This window comes from Equus asinus, chromosome 13 (assembly GCF_041296235.1).
Source record: "Equus asinus isolate D_3611 breed Donkey chromosome 13, EquAss-T2T_v2, whole genome shotgun sequence".
Classification (NCBI taxonomy): Eukaryota; Metazoa; Chordata; class Mammalia; order Perissodactyla; family Equidae; genus Equus; species Equus asinus.
Window position 1 is genome coordinate 60362542 of NC_091802.1, and position 15388 is coordinate 60377929.

The 15388-nt window shown below is 61.0% G+C and overlaps 1 protein-coding gene across 14 annotated transcripts in view; it reads left to right on the forward strand.

Annotated features, from left to right (window-relative positions):
• BAIAP2 (BAR/IMD domain containing adaptor protein 2) overlaps positions 1–15388 on the forward strand; it is a 75671-nt gene that overhangs the window by 51568 nt on the left and 8715 nt on the right. For 8 of the 14 annotated variants that reach the window (XR_011493975.1, XM_044746162.2, XM_044746163.2 and 5 more), the window contains exons 7-12: positions 8117–8269; positions 10824–11048; positions 11216–11417; positions 12093–12294; positions 13403–13471; positions 14099–14261. Coding sequence is in view for 12 of the 14 variants with exons in the window: in XM_044746162.2 (XP_044602097.1) it covers positions 8117–8269; positions 10824–11048; positions 11216–11417; positions 12093–12294; positions 13403–13471; positions 14099–14261 (1014 nt within the window). In the remaining 2 variants the exon portion in view is untranslated. The remainder of the gene's footprint in view (positions 1–8116; positions 8270–10823; positions 11049–11215; positions 11418–12092; positions 12295–13402; positions 13472–14098; positions 14262–15388) is intronic. The other 6 variants (XR_011493976.1, XM_070483799.1, XM_070483800.1 and 3 more) reach the window with 1 other exon arrangement.

Consider the following 15388-nt stretch of genomic DNA (forward strand, 5'->3'; position numbering starts at 1 on the left):
CCAGTGTCTTACTGCTTCAAGGTGTGGTTACTGGGGGCTGGGAGGGTCCTGAGGACCTTTCGATGTGGCAGTGCCTCACCTCCCTTCCGTTTCCCTCTGAGGGAAAAGCCCTGCAGGTGCACTGAGCCGATCTCGCAGCTAGAAGGAAGGGGGTTTTGCCTTGGAGCGTGAAGGCTCCACTGAGGTCCCGGTGGTCTCGGAGCTGTGTGCGCCCCTGGTGGTATGCTGGGGACTTTCGCGGTTGTCCCCCAACCCTGGAGAAGAGCTGGCAGAGGCTGATGTGCCCCTGCATTGTCACCAGGGTGGGAGCAGGATTCTGACGTTTGGGTGTCTGGGCCTGTGTCCTTGAGCCAACCACGAGGTGGGCAACAACCCCAGGAGGCGGGAGTGACCTGGACTGTGAGCCCCTCCAGGGGAAGTGTCAGGCACGGCCCGTGGCCTTTCCCTGCTCCTTTGGAGACATTTGTGCCCAGGGTGCCTCGCACTCTGCAGGTGCCCTCGCTGGGGGGCATCACCATGTGCAGCCCTGTGGGCAGTGCCTGCAGGTGGAGGTAGGTTCTGGATCCCACGGCTGGCGCAGGGGCTGTGCTTGGGGGTCCTCAAGCTGTAATGAAGCCCCTGTTCTGACACGAGCTGCCACTGGAGGCTCCTCTTGGTGGAGGAGAAGGTGGCATGCCCAGACCACCCGAGCCCACACCGCTCTGCTCTCCAGGTGTGGATGCTGTGGCGAGAGGCTCTGACGTGTGGCTTCAAGCATGTGTTTCCTCAGTGCTCCTGAGACATGGATAGTCTTCCATGAGAGTCAATCTTGGGATCACTGTGTGCCTCCTGGAGCCCCCAGCCCACGCGTTCCCCCATCCGCACTTCAGCTTCATGTGTCTAGAACACTCGCCGGGGAGGGTGGGGAGGCTTTCCAGGTGTCTGCCGGGCAGGGGATCGACCCTCAGAGCTCATCGGGGACAGCTGCACGCCCTTCAGGGTGCTGACCTGGCAGAGGGCGCCCACCTGCTCTGCCCTCCCCCGTGGACTCTGCTGCCGGGCACTGCCGGAGCCTCGTCCACCTGGGCCTCATAGCCAGGCCAGTGACCCAATCTGCACTGAGGACAGGCTGTACCTGGAGTGGTGGTCACTGCCCATGGGGTGGCACAGGGGGCGGGAGTGGAGGAAGGTGGTCAGTTGATCAGAGCATTCCATCTGTCTGTCTGTGATGGGTTCCCCATGAGTGGGACTGGGTCAAGGCTGGCCGTTTTCAGGAGGTGCTAATAATTGAGACTGTGTTTTGGGATTTCCATGGAGAGAATTGATTTTAATTGTGGGTCACGGAACAGGCGCTTAGAGGCATTTGGGGCGCTAACTAGGACGGAGAGTCCTATCTAGAAGCAGAGAAGGCACCAAGCGCTGCCCTCCCAGCCGAGGTCACTTCCCAAACCTCCAGCCATTGCCATGTCACCGGGCCAGGCACTGATGGAAGGGCCCGTCTGTGTGGAGAGGCTGTGGTGGACGTAGTCGGTGGAGGACGTGCCATGTGTCCAGCAGGGTGTGGTTACAGGCCTCATCTGGCGAGCCTGTCTCCGCAGCCTGGGCCTGTGTCCTCTTTCCCAGGCATGTGGGTGTGAGTGGCTGTGCTGCAGCCTGACCATCAGGGTTCTCAAAGCTTCCAGGTGACTCTGATGGGCAGCCAGTCCTGCCGGCCAGCCAGTGGTCCCCAGGGTTTCTGACCGAAGGGTCTGGGCTGGGTGTGGCTGGTGCTGAGAGCTCCTGTTCTGGGCAGAAACATTTTCAGGAGCAGTGCTGGTGGAGCCGGTCCAGTTCCGGCTGCACATTCTCCCTTCTGTAGGTCGTGTGGGACTCAGGTAGGACTTCTCTTTTTTTGCTCCATTTGGCCCCATGGCCCCACCCCAAACCCAGGCCTGGTTAGAACAAGACTGAACTCAGGCAGCAGCCGTCACCCTCCGAGGGCCGTCGTGACTGTTGGGAAGTCCAGCAGTCCTGCGAGTCTTGGGCCTGTGCGTTGGGTGTGTGGCGAACTGGGTCATGGGGAAGTAGGGTGTCCTTCCTGACCCGCGTAGAGGCTCTGAGAGCTGGCAGGGGCCACTGAACCCCAAGCAGTGTTGGGGCCTGGAAGGAAGGGTTGAGCTCCTAGGAAGAAAAAACAGATGAATGTGTGTGGGGGGGGGGGGAGGACCAGGCCCCTGCTCAGTCACCCTGGGTGTGGGCCAAGCCTGCCGGCCTGAGTGCAGAGGCCAAGGTCCAGAATGTCCCTGTAGGCCCAGCACCTGGGCTTCTCGGGTGGCTCAGCACTTGCAGCTGCTGAGCCAGGCAGGGTCGTGCGGTTGAGGAGGCAGAGGGCCTGACCCCCTTCCGCTTCCCCTGGGGGCCGAGGTTGCAAGGAGGCGCGGAGCTGCAAGGGAGCGCCCAGTTCCGGCCCAGATCCACCTTCCTGGTTCCCTCTCTGAGATGCCGGCGTGGGAGGAGGAGCATGCAGCCACAGCTGGCTGGTTGCAGGGGAGGGTGGTTCTCCAGTATTCATGGGTGTGGGGGCTGGCCGAGCTCCTGCCTCAGAAGGCCATGAGGCGGGGCTCTGTAGTGGCCACACGCAGGTTTCATTTGGGGCCTGGTGCTGACCCGATCAGGTGGTTCTGTGGCCCTCAGTCAGTTTGTGCCCCCTTGCTGCGTTTGCTTGTTCTGGAAGGTGCACTTATCCAGATTGCGGTCTGAGAAAGGGGAGAGATTCATTCTATTTAAGGGGATGTGTAATTAACAAAGCAAAAACAAAATAACCATAATTTAGATCTTCAGAAAAGATCATGGCGGAGGCTGGTCCCATTACCGCGTGGAGTGTGATGCGCACTGGTAGTTTCAGCTCTTTCTGCGTCCGCCATTCTCAGTGTAAGCTGCAGCACGAGAGGCGGTCTGTGGACAAGCTGCCTGTCGCAGTGGTGCGGCGTTTTCTTTCCTTGGAGTAAAGTCAGTTAGGGGTCCTCACTGGCGGAAGCAAGTGAGAGAAAGCAGAGGCACTGCGCCCTCTTAGGGCCTCTGTGTCCAGAGCTTGCATCGGATGCTCAGGGTCCCCCGGGGGGGACTCTGCCCCATGGGACAGGCAGCCAGGAAGGACACCCTCCTCCTCTGACCCTCAGGACTGAGCTACTTGGGCCATCTTAGCTCCCCGCACCCTGGCTCCCCCTCCACCCCTCCATTGCCAGATTGAGCAGCTGGCAGGCTGCCGACCTGGGCGCCCACTCAGACAGCGCTTGAGTGAGTGACTGGAGCATCTTCTGCTGTTGGAGCAGGGAGAGGCTTTCGAGGGCAGTGTTGGCACACCACTCTTGTCCTTTCACACATAGAAGTGGCCACGTTAAAAACGAAAGAGACAGGTGAAGTTGGTTCTGGTAGATCTTATTTAGCCAAATAGATTTAGAATGTTATCTCGACACGTTGTAAAAACCATTAGTGAGGTATTTAACATTCTTTTCCCACTAAGTTTTGGAAATTGGGTGTGAATTTCGCACCTGCAGAAGCTGTGGCTGAGAGAGGGCGGGGCCGCTGTGGCCGGCAGTGCCGTCTGGACGATCTGCTTCAGCTCCTTTGGGTCCCAGGTGAGGAAACTGAGACCTGGAGGGTTTCCTGACTGCTTGGCAGAGGTCGCTCAGCAAAGCAGCGCTAGAGCCCAGGCCCTCCCCAGGTCACGGAGGAGCAGAGCAGACCCCAGGCCTGGACAGTGTGGATCCTCATCCTCGAGGGTGGTGTGCTCCCTGGCAGCCACCCAAGGCGTCCACTCTAGTGTGCCCATGGTTTGCTAAGACCCCTCCTCTTGAGTCTTGGGGACACATTGGGGTGTGAGCCTCAAGCCTCTGTCAGCATGTCCAGCCCACTGGTGTGGACAAAAGTGGCCCCACGCTCCCTTTCAGGCCCATGAAGCCTGGACATGGGGATGCTGTGGGCACACACCCCCAGCACGTCCATCCTGAGTGCCGGCATGTGAGTGTGTGGGGCCAGGGTGTGGGCAATGGGATCTGTCAGTTGTGGACTCCTTGCCAATCTGATGACTGCTGTGGGCCCTTTCCCAGGAAAATGGGACCCCGGGGCTCGTGGGTCCCTAACACCTGCCAGAGAGGCGCCAACTTACTTCCTGAGGACGTTCCCACAACAAGTCCTTGTAGAGGTGACTGGCCGGCTCTTCCGCCTCCTGGCCCATGGGCTGGATGGTGCTGTTGCTGGCTGCTCAGCCCAGCCTCAACTCTCTCCAGAGCTCTCGTGTTTAACTGAGATTTTAAGGGCCCTCCAATCCGCTGAACCACTGCAATGGCCCTGCCACGCCGTGACCCAGCAGCTTGAGGCCTCCCTCGCTGACCCCAGACTGGCCTTCCTGTTCTTGGCCTGGGTGCCGGGCCCATCAGACCAGGGAGTGGGGCGCAGGCCTGGTCAGCGGGGTCCAGGGACGCCACCAGCCACAGCCAGCAGGTCCCCAGTGACTGAATGCAAGTAAGGGGCATCAGATTCTTGCTGTCCCCTTCCTGTACATAAGAGCTAATAGGGCTCCCCTGTCACCTCCTTGGAGTAGTAGTTACCAGCAGCTAGGGGCCACAGATCACGCTCGCATTCACAACCTGCAGGGACACAAAGGGGCAGTGTTAGGTTTTTGAGAAACGTGAGACAGCCACAGCGGCCGTATCAGATGAGGTAAAGCACACCGCTCGCGTTGTTCTGGAACGCCCCTCCCCCCTCTGAGTCACTGGCTGGCTTTGGAGAGAAGAGGAGACATATGTTCCGATCACTTTTGTCTCCCCGGATTACAGGGCTGTTCAGCCCAGGGTGACTAAGTGGGAGCGTTCCGTGGGTCTTAAATGCTGTCAGCGGGGGGTTTCTATAGCGCCGTCACCATAGCACCCACTCAGCAAGGAGCAGGCAGAGGCGGCAGAGGGCAGGACACGAGGAGCAGCACTGGCCATGGTGGGACATGCTCGGGGCCATTTCCAGCAGCCTGTTGCTAAGTCATCAGAGGTGTAGGGCCAGGCCATTTTCTGTCCTTTGCGCTCTTCCAGAAAATCCAAACACTCCTCCACACTTGGGCCTGGGTCTGTGGGGGTGAGACAGTGTCCTCTCCCCGTCCCTTTGGGGTGAAGCTCATCACTTGGCCTAGATTTCCAGGATCTGCATGGTGAAGTTGTGGTTTCTCTCACAAGGAGTTGGTGTCCGGGAAAATGAGGTCAGGAAAGCTGGCTGTTCCTCGACAGAAGCGGCAGCCACGTGTGCTGGCGGGCTGGGGCTCTGCCCTGGCCAGAGCGCTTGGCGTTGGGCTCGGACAGCTGAACATCCAGGGCCCCTAGTGGAAGGTGTCAGCTCTTCCCCAGTCCCCTAGGCCCCAACCTGGGCTGGCCGCTTCTCAGGGGCTATGTCTCTCCTACCTGCTCCCCAGGTCGCGTGATCCCTGGGGAGCCGCTCACTGGCCCCGTAGCCCCTGCCTGATTGGCACTCTCCACCCCACCCCTGGATCCCCCCCGGATGCCTGTGCTGCTCCCGGCCCTTCACAGGGCTCCTTTGAATAAATGGAAATCTTAAAAATACAACACCACTCCCTCTCCTCCCAGACCCTGCTAATGAGGCCAGCGGCCTGCACCGCACTTACGTCCAGGGATGTGAAAGATGTTACCGCAGCCTAAAAACCCAGAAACCGTTCGCAGGACAGATAGCTGGGCCCGCTCCGGGCCGGGTTTGGAAGGAGCTATTCTCACTAGCGTTCTCAGGGCAAGCGGACCCAGGGGCCCCGTGTCCCGGTTTACGCTGCTGTCCTGGGGTGACCGTTCACAGTGGCACCTTTCCTTCTGCAAAGTCTACGTTTAGGTGATAACTGGTGTGGAGGCCATCGCTCTGGGCAGTCCTTCCCCACCCTCCCTGACCTTCTTGCACAAGGCTGCCGGCCGCCCGGGCTTGGGGTCTCTGCATGCCTGGCTCCCTTGAGCCCACGTACCCTTTCAGGCCTGGCCCCTGCTGGAGTTGGGATGCTGGAGCAGCCCCCGGGGAGGGCGGGAGGTGGTGACACAAGGAGTGGGGTGGATTAGGGGTTTTCCTAGAGGATTAAACCCAGGTCTTCCCCTTCTGGAACCTTGCAGAGACTTCTCTAGAGATGGCCCCTTTAGGGGGCTGCGGGGCACCAAGCTGAGCCTCTGTGTGCCCCTTTGCATGAGGACAGGGAGATGTCCCTGTCTCAGGCTGGTTGAAGCCTGCAAGGTCGTGGCGAATGTCCATGACGGTCCCCTGTAGGGACAGGACGGCCAGGGAGCAGCCGTGGGACCTCTAAGCAGCTTCAGTCGAGTGCTGAGGGTTGTTTTGGGGGGGGTGCGCTGGGGGTGTGCATCTGTGGTCCCCTACTCGTGCACATGCCCCCTCTGTCTCTGAGTAAGCTCTGCTCCTTCCAGGCTTTTCTATCCAGAGGATGTTCCTGGCCCCTAGGCCTCTGTGTTTTCCTGTCCTCATGTTTGCCTTGTGGGGCTTCTAGGTGGGAGTGTGGGGTGTGAGCAGTCCCCTTGGCAGGTGCCCTCCTCCACAGCCAAGGCCAGGTGGCATCTGAAGAGTCCTCCCCCCACTGTAGGGCCTTTCCCACTGTGCCATCCACAGGCCCCCAGGGGCACCCTGAATCTGCAGGCTGGAGGAGCCGCAGTGCAATGGAAGTTCTGCGGGAACAGGGGCAGCAGGCACATGTTTCATAACCAGAGGAAAAGTACTCGGAGCTGCTCAGGCTGCCAAGGAGGAGGATGAAGCAGAGGAGGAGGAGGAGACGGTGGCAGCGGTAGGGAGCGGAGCTGCCCCGGAGAGCCCCTCCCCTGTGCTCAGACTCTTCTTCTGGCCTGGCCCCACTTCCTGCCCAGGCGCCATCCTGTGTCCCCTTCAGCACACCCCCATAGCGGGGCCCTGCGGCAGCTTGAGAGAGCCAAGGCGTCTTCCTTGAGGCTGTAGCGTTGCTTTGGGGGTGGGGTGGCTATTCTGAGGCCCATTTAAGCTGCCCTCGCCAGTGGGGAGACGCTGGAGTTCGGTGTGGGAAGGTCTACGGGGCAGGAGGAGAAGGGGCCCCAGTGCTGGTGGCAGGGCTGGTGCACGGGTGCCAGCACTGGGGACGAGCCCACACCCGGCAGGCTGGTCCTTGCCCCTCCAGCTGAGCGCTGCTGTGAGGGGAGGTGGCAGGAACAGCCTGCTCTGCACTCCCCCTCCTGTCGCCCACCCCACTGAGTCAGAGCTGGCGGGGGAGGCCGCCCCCACACGTGCCTGGGCCTGCCCCTGCTGGAGGATGGGGCTGCTCCAGAGCAGAGCCGATGCTGCAGAAGCTGCTCTGGGACGGCGATCTCGGCCACTGGAGGTCTGCGCTCCTTGTGAATGGTCTCCTCCGGGCCTGGGGCGGGCAGGGAGGAGAGGCGAGGCTGGAAGGGCCTTCCTGCACCTGAGAAGCAGTGCCGTGCTGAAGCAGCCAGACCCTGCAGGCCCCACACACAGGCACACCAAGAGGGGGCTCTGGTGGGTGTCTGCCCAGGGGCTTTGCAGACACCAATGGTGTGCATCTAGAGTGCTCCTGCCTCCCCATGATGGTGGCCCACAGTCTTGCTGGCGCTTTATTACGTAAAGGTTCTAACTTGCAAAATCAGAAAGCGTTACAGCGTGCCCCAGTGTCACGCGGTGTCTCCTGTGTCTGTGTTCTCTAACCACCCCCACAGGATTTGGGTGTGAATTAGTCACTCTTGAACACACACGTGTGGTTGAGCTTTCCCAGTCCACTGTCAGAGTGGTTCTAGATGGTTGGAATCAGGATCCACAGGCGATGCCACTCTGGCAGACACTGCCACCAGGTCTTGCTGTGTAACCTGCCAGCATGGTCCCCGAATGTGCAGCTGCCAAGATGCGGAGAGGGCAGGGGGTTGGGGGACACATTCCCCCAGGGGCAACAGGCACAGTGAGGCATGGGGCTGCCCCATCACTTCTGCCTGCATCCCATTGACCAAAGTGAGTCATGCGGCCAAGCCCCACACCAGTGGGCTGGCCAAGAGATGTACTCCATCTCCAGTGGGGCGGCCAGACTAGACCTGATCATATGTTGTCCTGTCTCCCCACCCTCTCTTCCACCCCTCAGTACATCGATGCCATCAGCAACAAACAGGGTGAGCTGGAGAACTACGTGTCAGACGGCTACAAGACGGCCCTCACCGAGGAGCGGAGGAGGTTCTGCTTCCTGGTGGAGAAGCAGTGCGCCGTGGCCAAGAACTCCGCAGCCTACCATTCCAAGGTGAGGCGGGCCAAGCCCGTGAGCTGTGACAAAAGCAATACTGTGCTAAACGTCCCTGTGTGTTTTGGATTTCCCCAGGGGTGGAGTCTAGAAGGAGAAATAGCAGGTCAAAGGCTGCAGGTGTTTTTAAGAGTCCTGTTGGAAATTGCTGCGTGCATTTTTGAGAACAGTTACACTGACAGCTCTGAGAAGGTCTCCTCTAAGGAGGAGTGCAGTGCCGGGAGACCCCTCGTAGAGGCTGGGTTAGCCCCCGGGTCAATGAGACCCAAGGCCACAGGCTCCCGTGCAGGGACAGGGAGTGTCTGTGGGGCCTCCATTCCCCATAGTCCACAGGAGCTGGGGTGGGATCAGACCTGTCCACTGGAACATTCCAGAACGTTTGACAGTCTAGAAGTTGTGATTTGGCAGCCGAGCCGACCAGGCAGGCCCTAGTTCATGTCCTTTTTCCCTAAAGGGGTTCTGTGGACTCACACTTGATCTGAGACTCAGTGTCTGGTCCCCACGCCTTGGGCAACCAAGGATATGGTTGCCCTCCCTCTGTGGAGAGGCTCCTGCCTGCCCGGGCCTGTTGGGGGCCTTTTGTTGCAGGTGCAGAACAAGCACTGTGACGGGACCTGCATCCCCTTTGGGATTGGGGGTGGGGCCACCCCACCCCACTGGCTATGCCGTTGCCATCCAGGTCCTGTGCTGGGAGGGCTCGCTGGCGGCCCGGGCGTGGGAACGGGCAACCTCCACCTGCACACCATGCCGGCTGCAAGCTGCAGTATTCGGAGCAGGGGCGGCCGCCCCGCCCACGCGGCTCTGGGCCGTGCTGCGGCAGTTGTCTGCGCCCTCTGGCGGTGGCCAGGCCCTGTGGCTGGTCTGGGAGAGCTGGGGCCCATTGGTGCCGCAGGCAGAAAGCCATCGACCTCCAGGACACTGCCATTTCTGTCTCTGAAGGGAGCCTAGTGTTGCAGGTGGGAGTGATGACAGCTGACTTTCCAAGAAGCTGAACCCAGCCCCCCAGGGTGGGTTTAGAGAGGCACAAGCCCCAGGCTGGGCACCATGGCACAAAGGGCAGGCCCCCGCCCCCCCCACCACCTGTTCCTAAACGCAGGCCCTAGGGCATTTTCCTGCTGTGTAGGCTCAGGCCGCACAGCAACAGGGGCCACACCCTGACCCTGGGGTTATCCCTGATGGCGCTGGGTCCCTGCTGGCCTGCTTTCTCACCACCACCCCATGCCCGTCAATCATTTATCTCAACCCAGAGCCAGATGGTAAATACTTTTGGTTTTTGCCATTCCGTGCATAAGTGGCCAGAGATGTGTAAATTAACAGACATGGCCGTGTTTCACTCAAACCTTATTTACAAAATGGGCCGCCAGCCCTTGGGCTGTGGTTTGCTGATCCCTAGTCTAAACCATCAGCAGAAGAGGGGCTGTAGCCTGCTCAGAGGGCAGTTTGTCTGGCATCTTCCACTTTCCCCATGCAGGCACCCTTCCCCACCCAGACATGGGTCCTAGAAGTAGGAAGATAAGTGGGGAGAGGTAGTGAGGGCTGACAGCCCCTGTGGAGGTCCTGGAGACCAGGGTTGCCCCAAGCTGGGGGCTGCTTCACCCAGAGGGGCCCGGGGTCTGCAGTAGGACACGGATTGTGCACCTGCTGCAGGTCAAGTAGCCCACTTTGGCCAAACAGCCAGGAGCGGGTAGGGCACAGCTGCCCCCAGGCCCTGGGTGTGCCCACGCTGCGGGCACAGGACCTTGAGTGAGTTGCAGGGAACCTCAGGCTGATTCCTCAGTTCTGGCTGCTTCCTCCATCCCAGGACTCTCCGCCAAGCCTGTGGCTTCTCCTCCTTTGTGAGACCCCTGTGTTCATCTGGCCGGCTCTATCCCAGGCAGGCCCTGGTGCACACCAGAGGGACAGCTGGGCTTTCGCGCCCCTGGGTGGGGGGCAGGAGCAGTTAGCGTCCTGTCTGCCGGGTGCCAACAGGGCCCTCCCTCCCTGTGTCTTCAGCAAGCTGGTCTGACCTCACCTGGGCCCCTGGGGTGGCTCTCTCCCTTGCCCATGGTCCCCTCCTTGTCCCTCCAAGGTTTCTTGGTCCTCAGGTCTGCTGGCACAGCACTCTTCCTAGTATATTGTGGTTCACCCACGAAGGGTCTGCCCATTCCATGGCTAACATGAGTCTCTGTTCATTTCTCCTTCCATGGGCCCCTGGGGAGGCCCCTGCCCGGGTCGGGCCTTGGCTTGATCTCATTCCTGGTGGTCCCTCGACTGCATGGTTTGCAGCCACATTCTAGCCACTTTCCTTGTGGGGGGGTCAGAGATTCACAGGTGGCCTGTCTGGCTGTGAGGCACCAGCTGGTGGAGAGCAGCTCTCAGCTCCAGCTAGATGCTCCTGAGGCAGGGGGTGTGTCTCTAGGAGCCTTGGTGCCACTCGGGGTCTGGGCTGCATCAGTGCTGTCAGCAGCAGGCCCTGGCCTCTCCTGGCCCTGCAACAGGTCCCCTGGGATGTGCCTGGCTGCGGGAGCCTGCATTCAGCCCTGACTCCCACCCTGTTCTGCTTCCTCCACTTCAGGGCAAGGAGCTGCTTGCCCAGAAGCTGCCGCTGTGGCAGCAGGCGTGTGCCGATCCCAACAAGATTCCAGACCGCGCCGTGCAGCTCATGCAGCAGATGGCCAACAGCAATGGCTCCATCCTCCCCAGCACTCTGTCAGCCTCCAAGTCCAACCTGGTCATCTCAGACCCCATTCCAGGGGCCAAGCCCCTGCCGGTGCCCCCCGAGCTGGCCCCATTTGTAGGGGTGAGTCCTTGGCCTCCTGAAAGCTTTATGGGTGAGGGAGGATGGCCCCTGGTTGTCATTCTGTGGTAGCCAGGGCGCTCCTGCCGGGGTGAGGGGCTCTCCACGCTGGCTTTGCCCGGGCCAGGCCCCTACTGCAACGCCGCGCCCTTGCCGCCTCTTCTCGACAGCGGCTGTCTGCCCAGGAGAATGCACCCGTCATGAACGGTGTCTCGGGCCCGGACAGCGAGGACTACAGCCCCTGGGCCGACCGAAAGGCCGCCCAGCCCAAGTCCTCATCTCCTCCGCAGTCTCAGAACAAGCTGAGCGACTCCTACTCCAACACGCTCCCCGTGCGCAAGAGCGTGGCCCCGAAAAACAGCTACGCCACCAGTAAGGGCTCCGCTGGGGGCTGGGCTGGGGCCCCAGACCTGCTCTCTTGAGCCCACAGTAGTGATGCCATGCCTGGGGGGAGGTCGGGGGGACCCACCAGCATGTGTGCGCATGTTGTGTACAGCACCCCTTTGAGGTTTCCATCCTTGGAGCTTTGGACCCTTGGGTTTTGCGCAGCTCCCCCATTGTCTAGTAAGCGGTGGATTGTCAGCGCAGCCAGTGACAGGAGCAGATGGATGAGGCTCAAGAGGGCTTTAGTTGACCATGGGATAGCTCCCCACTCCCCATCCAGCTCCCTGGGCTCTGCCTCTCCATGTGCCATGGACAGCACCCTCACTCCCTCCCCTACGCCCCCCAGGGCTCTCAGCCCATGAGGGTGTCCTGATGAGTAGATGGGAAAGCTGAAGCTCAGACCCAGAGAATTGCCCCCAGCTGATGGGTGGCAGGTCTGTGGCTGGATCCATATCCCCAGTACCCAGGTTCTTCCAGAGTCTGAGTCCAAACAGCCCTGGAGGCCTGGTAAGAATCCACCAGGATGGATAGTCCCCCTCTGCCTGCCCAGGGCCTCCTAGCATCTCACCATCAGGCTGCTGAGCTGATGGGTGGGTGGCTGCACCCTTTCCCTCCCCACTTGGGGCAGAGCATCCCCTCACACCTGCCCTGTCGTCCCGACAGCTGAGAACAAGACTCTGCCCCGCTCGAGCTCCATGGCAGCCGGCCTGGAACGCAACGGCCGCATGCGGGTGAAGGCCATCTTCTCCCACGCAGCTGGGGACAACAGCACCCTGCTGAGCTTCAAGGAGGGCGACCTCATCACCCTGCTGGTGCCTGAGGCCCGCGACGGCTGGCACTACGGCGAGAGCGAGAAGACCAAGATGTGAGTGCCACGGCCAGTGCCCATCCCTGCGATGGCCATTTGGGGGCCACAGGGGCGAGGCGGCCTGTCCTGCCCTTTATCAAGCTTGGGGACATCAGCCTCCTGACCTTGCGGCCCTCGGATGTCCTGGCAGCTCTGGGTCCTTTCTCCCACTGATCATCGAGGTCGTACTGTAGAAAAAAACGGGCATTACAGACACGTGTGGTGAGGGCTGTTTGCACACCGCAGCAGGCTTCACCGCGCAGTCCCTGCCGTTTGTCTGGGGCCCTGTGTGTGTGCACTGCGGCATGTCTAGCACCTTCCCTCCTGTCAGGTGTGTGGCTTCCCTGTTGGTAGAGGCCAGCCTTCAACCCCAAAGCCCTTCTGCCGCCCCCACGTCTCCTCCACATGTCTGATCAGCCCTCGTATTTGGGTTCTAGAAGTCACATCGTTGAGTCAGATGAGCTGTACCTCCATGGTTTAATTTAACACCTATTGCCGAGAGGCTGTGTCAGCATCTCTCTTGCTCGACCTGGGGGCCGCCCAGGTCAGGGACCTTGCCCCTTCCCACTGCCACCATTGTTGTCTGGGTGTGTCTGTTGGTGAGAAGGGAGACCCCCACCCCGGAGCAGAGCCAGCCCTGACACTCTGGCCTGCCTCAATCAGGGAGGGAGCTGCTGTACTGAGCTCCACTCTGGCCTCCAGGCAGTTGCTGCCCTGAGAAGGGTGCTCTGAGGGACAGGGACACTGGTGGGCCACCTCTGTTCCTGAGCACTGCCACACCCGCCTCCCTCTAGACAGCTCCTCTGCTGTTGGCACCATGGCTCAGCGTGGCCATTTGGGGCTGAGGGCCTGCCCAGCCAGGTCACGTGGCAGGAAACCATCCCTGCCTGTCGAAGCGTCAGGAGCTCTGCCTGGGGTCCCCACAGGTTCCCCCGTCCTCATGCTGGAGGCCGCCGGAGCTCCCATCAAGGGAGGGGCAGCTCAGAGCTGGATGTACCCCCGGGTCGCTGGCTGGCATGTCCTGTTCTCCCTCCACAGATGCATGCAGCCAGGCCAGGGAACTGGTGGGACTGGGGGCCCTGCCCTGGGGGCCCTGGTGCACTCTCACCTGGGTCTTCTCTTTCAGGCGGGGCTGGTTTCCCTTCTCCTACACCCGGGTCCTGGACAGCGACGGCAGTGACCGGCTGCACATGAGGTGAGTGCACTGGCCCGCCAGGTAGCAGTGAGAATGGGGCCCTGTGGACAGGCACCTCTCAGAGCAGCCCAGGCCCTCAGCATGGAGAGCCTGGCTGGGCTTCTGGTCCTTTCTCCACCCCTACAGTGCCACCCACCCCAGCCCAGTGGGCTGCATGTCAAGGCCCTTGGGGTGCGTGAGTGTGGTGGTGCTTTGTGAGGAGGGGGTCTGAGAGCCCGTTCGCTGGCCCATCATGGTGGAGGCTCTCTTTGCCCCACAGTAGGCCCAGGCTCACACCCCAGCTGCTGTCTCCAGCGGGAAGGGTATGTGGAAGACCCCTGGCCCTTGGAAGAGCTAGAGAGTCCCTTATGGAGCCACAGAGGCGGGGGCTGAGTGGCTTTCAGAGGATCGGGGTCGCCGTAGGACTCAGCTCCACATGGGCTTCGGCAGTTTCCTCGTGGCACACCTTCTCATTTGATTCTGAGCAGGGAGGGAGGCCCGTGGGGTCAGCGTGGCTGCAGCCTAGTCCACTAAGAGCAGCCAGCTGTCATGCCCTCTGTGAGGAGCTGAGCAAAGTGTGGGGAAGGTGAGGGGCTGGGTCGGGGCTGGGGGCCTGCTGACTCGGTCCCTGAGCCCTGGTCCCCACAGCCTACAGCCAGGGAAGAGCAGCAGCACAGGCAACCTCCTGGACAAGGAGGACCTGGCTATCCCACCCCCTGACTACGGCACGGCCTCCCGCGCCTTCCCCGCCCAGACGGCTGGTACCTTCAAGCAGAGACCCTACAGCGTGGCTGTGCCTGCCTTCTCCCAGGTGAGCACAGGGCAGGGGCCTGGGCTGGAAGGGGCTGTTGCTGGGTGGGCTCGGCCACAGACCCACATTGGCACCTCCATAGGACATGTCTGGGGAAGGCTCGGGGATTTGGGCATTGAGTCTATACACCTGCTGTGCTTACCTTAAAGGTCACTGCTGGGCACCCTCTGCAGACCTCAGGGCTCTAGAGGGAGCACGGCCGCCCCTCTGCCTGCCCTTCCCTTGGGCTGGGGCATCGCTGGCCTTGAAACCAAGCCTGGGCATCAGGGAGGACTCAGTATCCAGAGCCCCTCCCTGAGAACTGTGGGGGTCCCTGCAATCCTGGGTCCCAGTGCAGACATGAGAGTCTGCACTCAGGCCTGGGACGTGGCTGGAACTTTCTAGTTAGCATGTTTCTGGGACCCTCAGGAGGCAGGGCCAGGCATACCTGTCAGGCTGTCCAGTACAACGTGGCCAGGGGCAGAAGCTCAAGGCTTGGGTCCTGGGTGTGGGTCCCTGGCGGAGTCTCTGGCGTGCGTGGTGGCCTTGAGGTCCAGGCAGGACCGGGGTGTAAGTGTGGACAGTGCTCACTGGGTCCCGCATGGCTCTGCCCTGGGAGGCTCACGGGGTGGGAGGGAGACAAGGCTTCAAGGACGTTGGTCTGCTGTGGCTGCATGGCAGGCAGGAGCCAGCAGCTTTCCTCCAGGGGCCAGTCTCCAGGGCTGGGTCCTGGCTTTGGGGTCGGGGGCTCCCCAGGCAGGAAGGAGAGAGAGAAAAGAGGCTTCAGCAGCCTGGGTGACCACCACGGGGTTGACCCGACGGCTGAGGGCTTCCATGTTGACAGCATGACCTGAGGCTGTGGAAGTGACATTTTAGGTGGGCGAAGTCCAGGGGAAGGGCCTGGGTACTGGAGGCCAGCTCACCCTGTCCAGCACTAAACAGCGTTGCCCACCTTGTGCAGACGGCCTTGTTGGCACAAGCTTTCTGAGGTGCCGCAAAAGGATCTGTCTGCAAGGAGCTTATGGTTTAGGCAGCGTAAACATGTGGTTTGAGACAAGTGGCAAGGGTGGCAAACCTGGAGTGGTGTGACAGGGCGCTTGGATGGGACCTTCTGGAGGAGGTGAGGTGGAACTGGTGCTCAGGGAGAG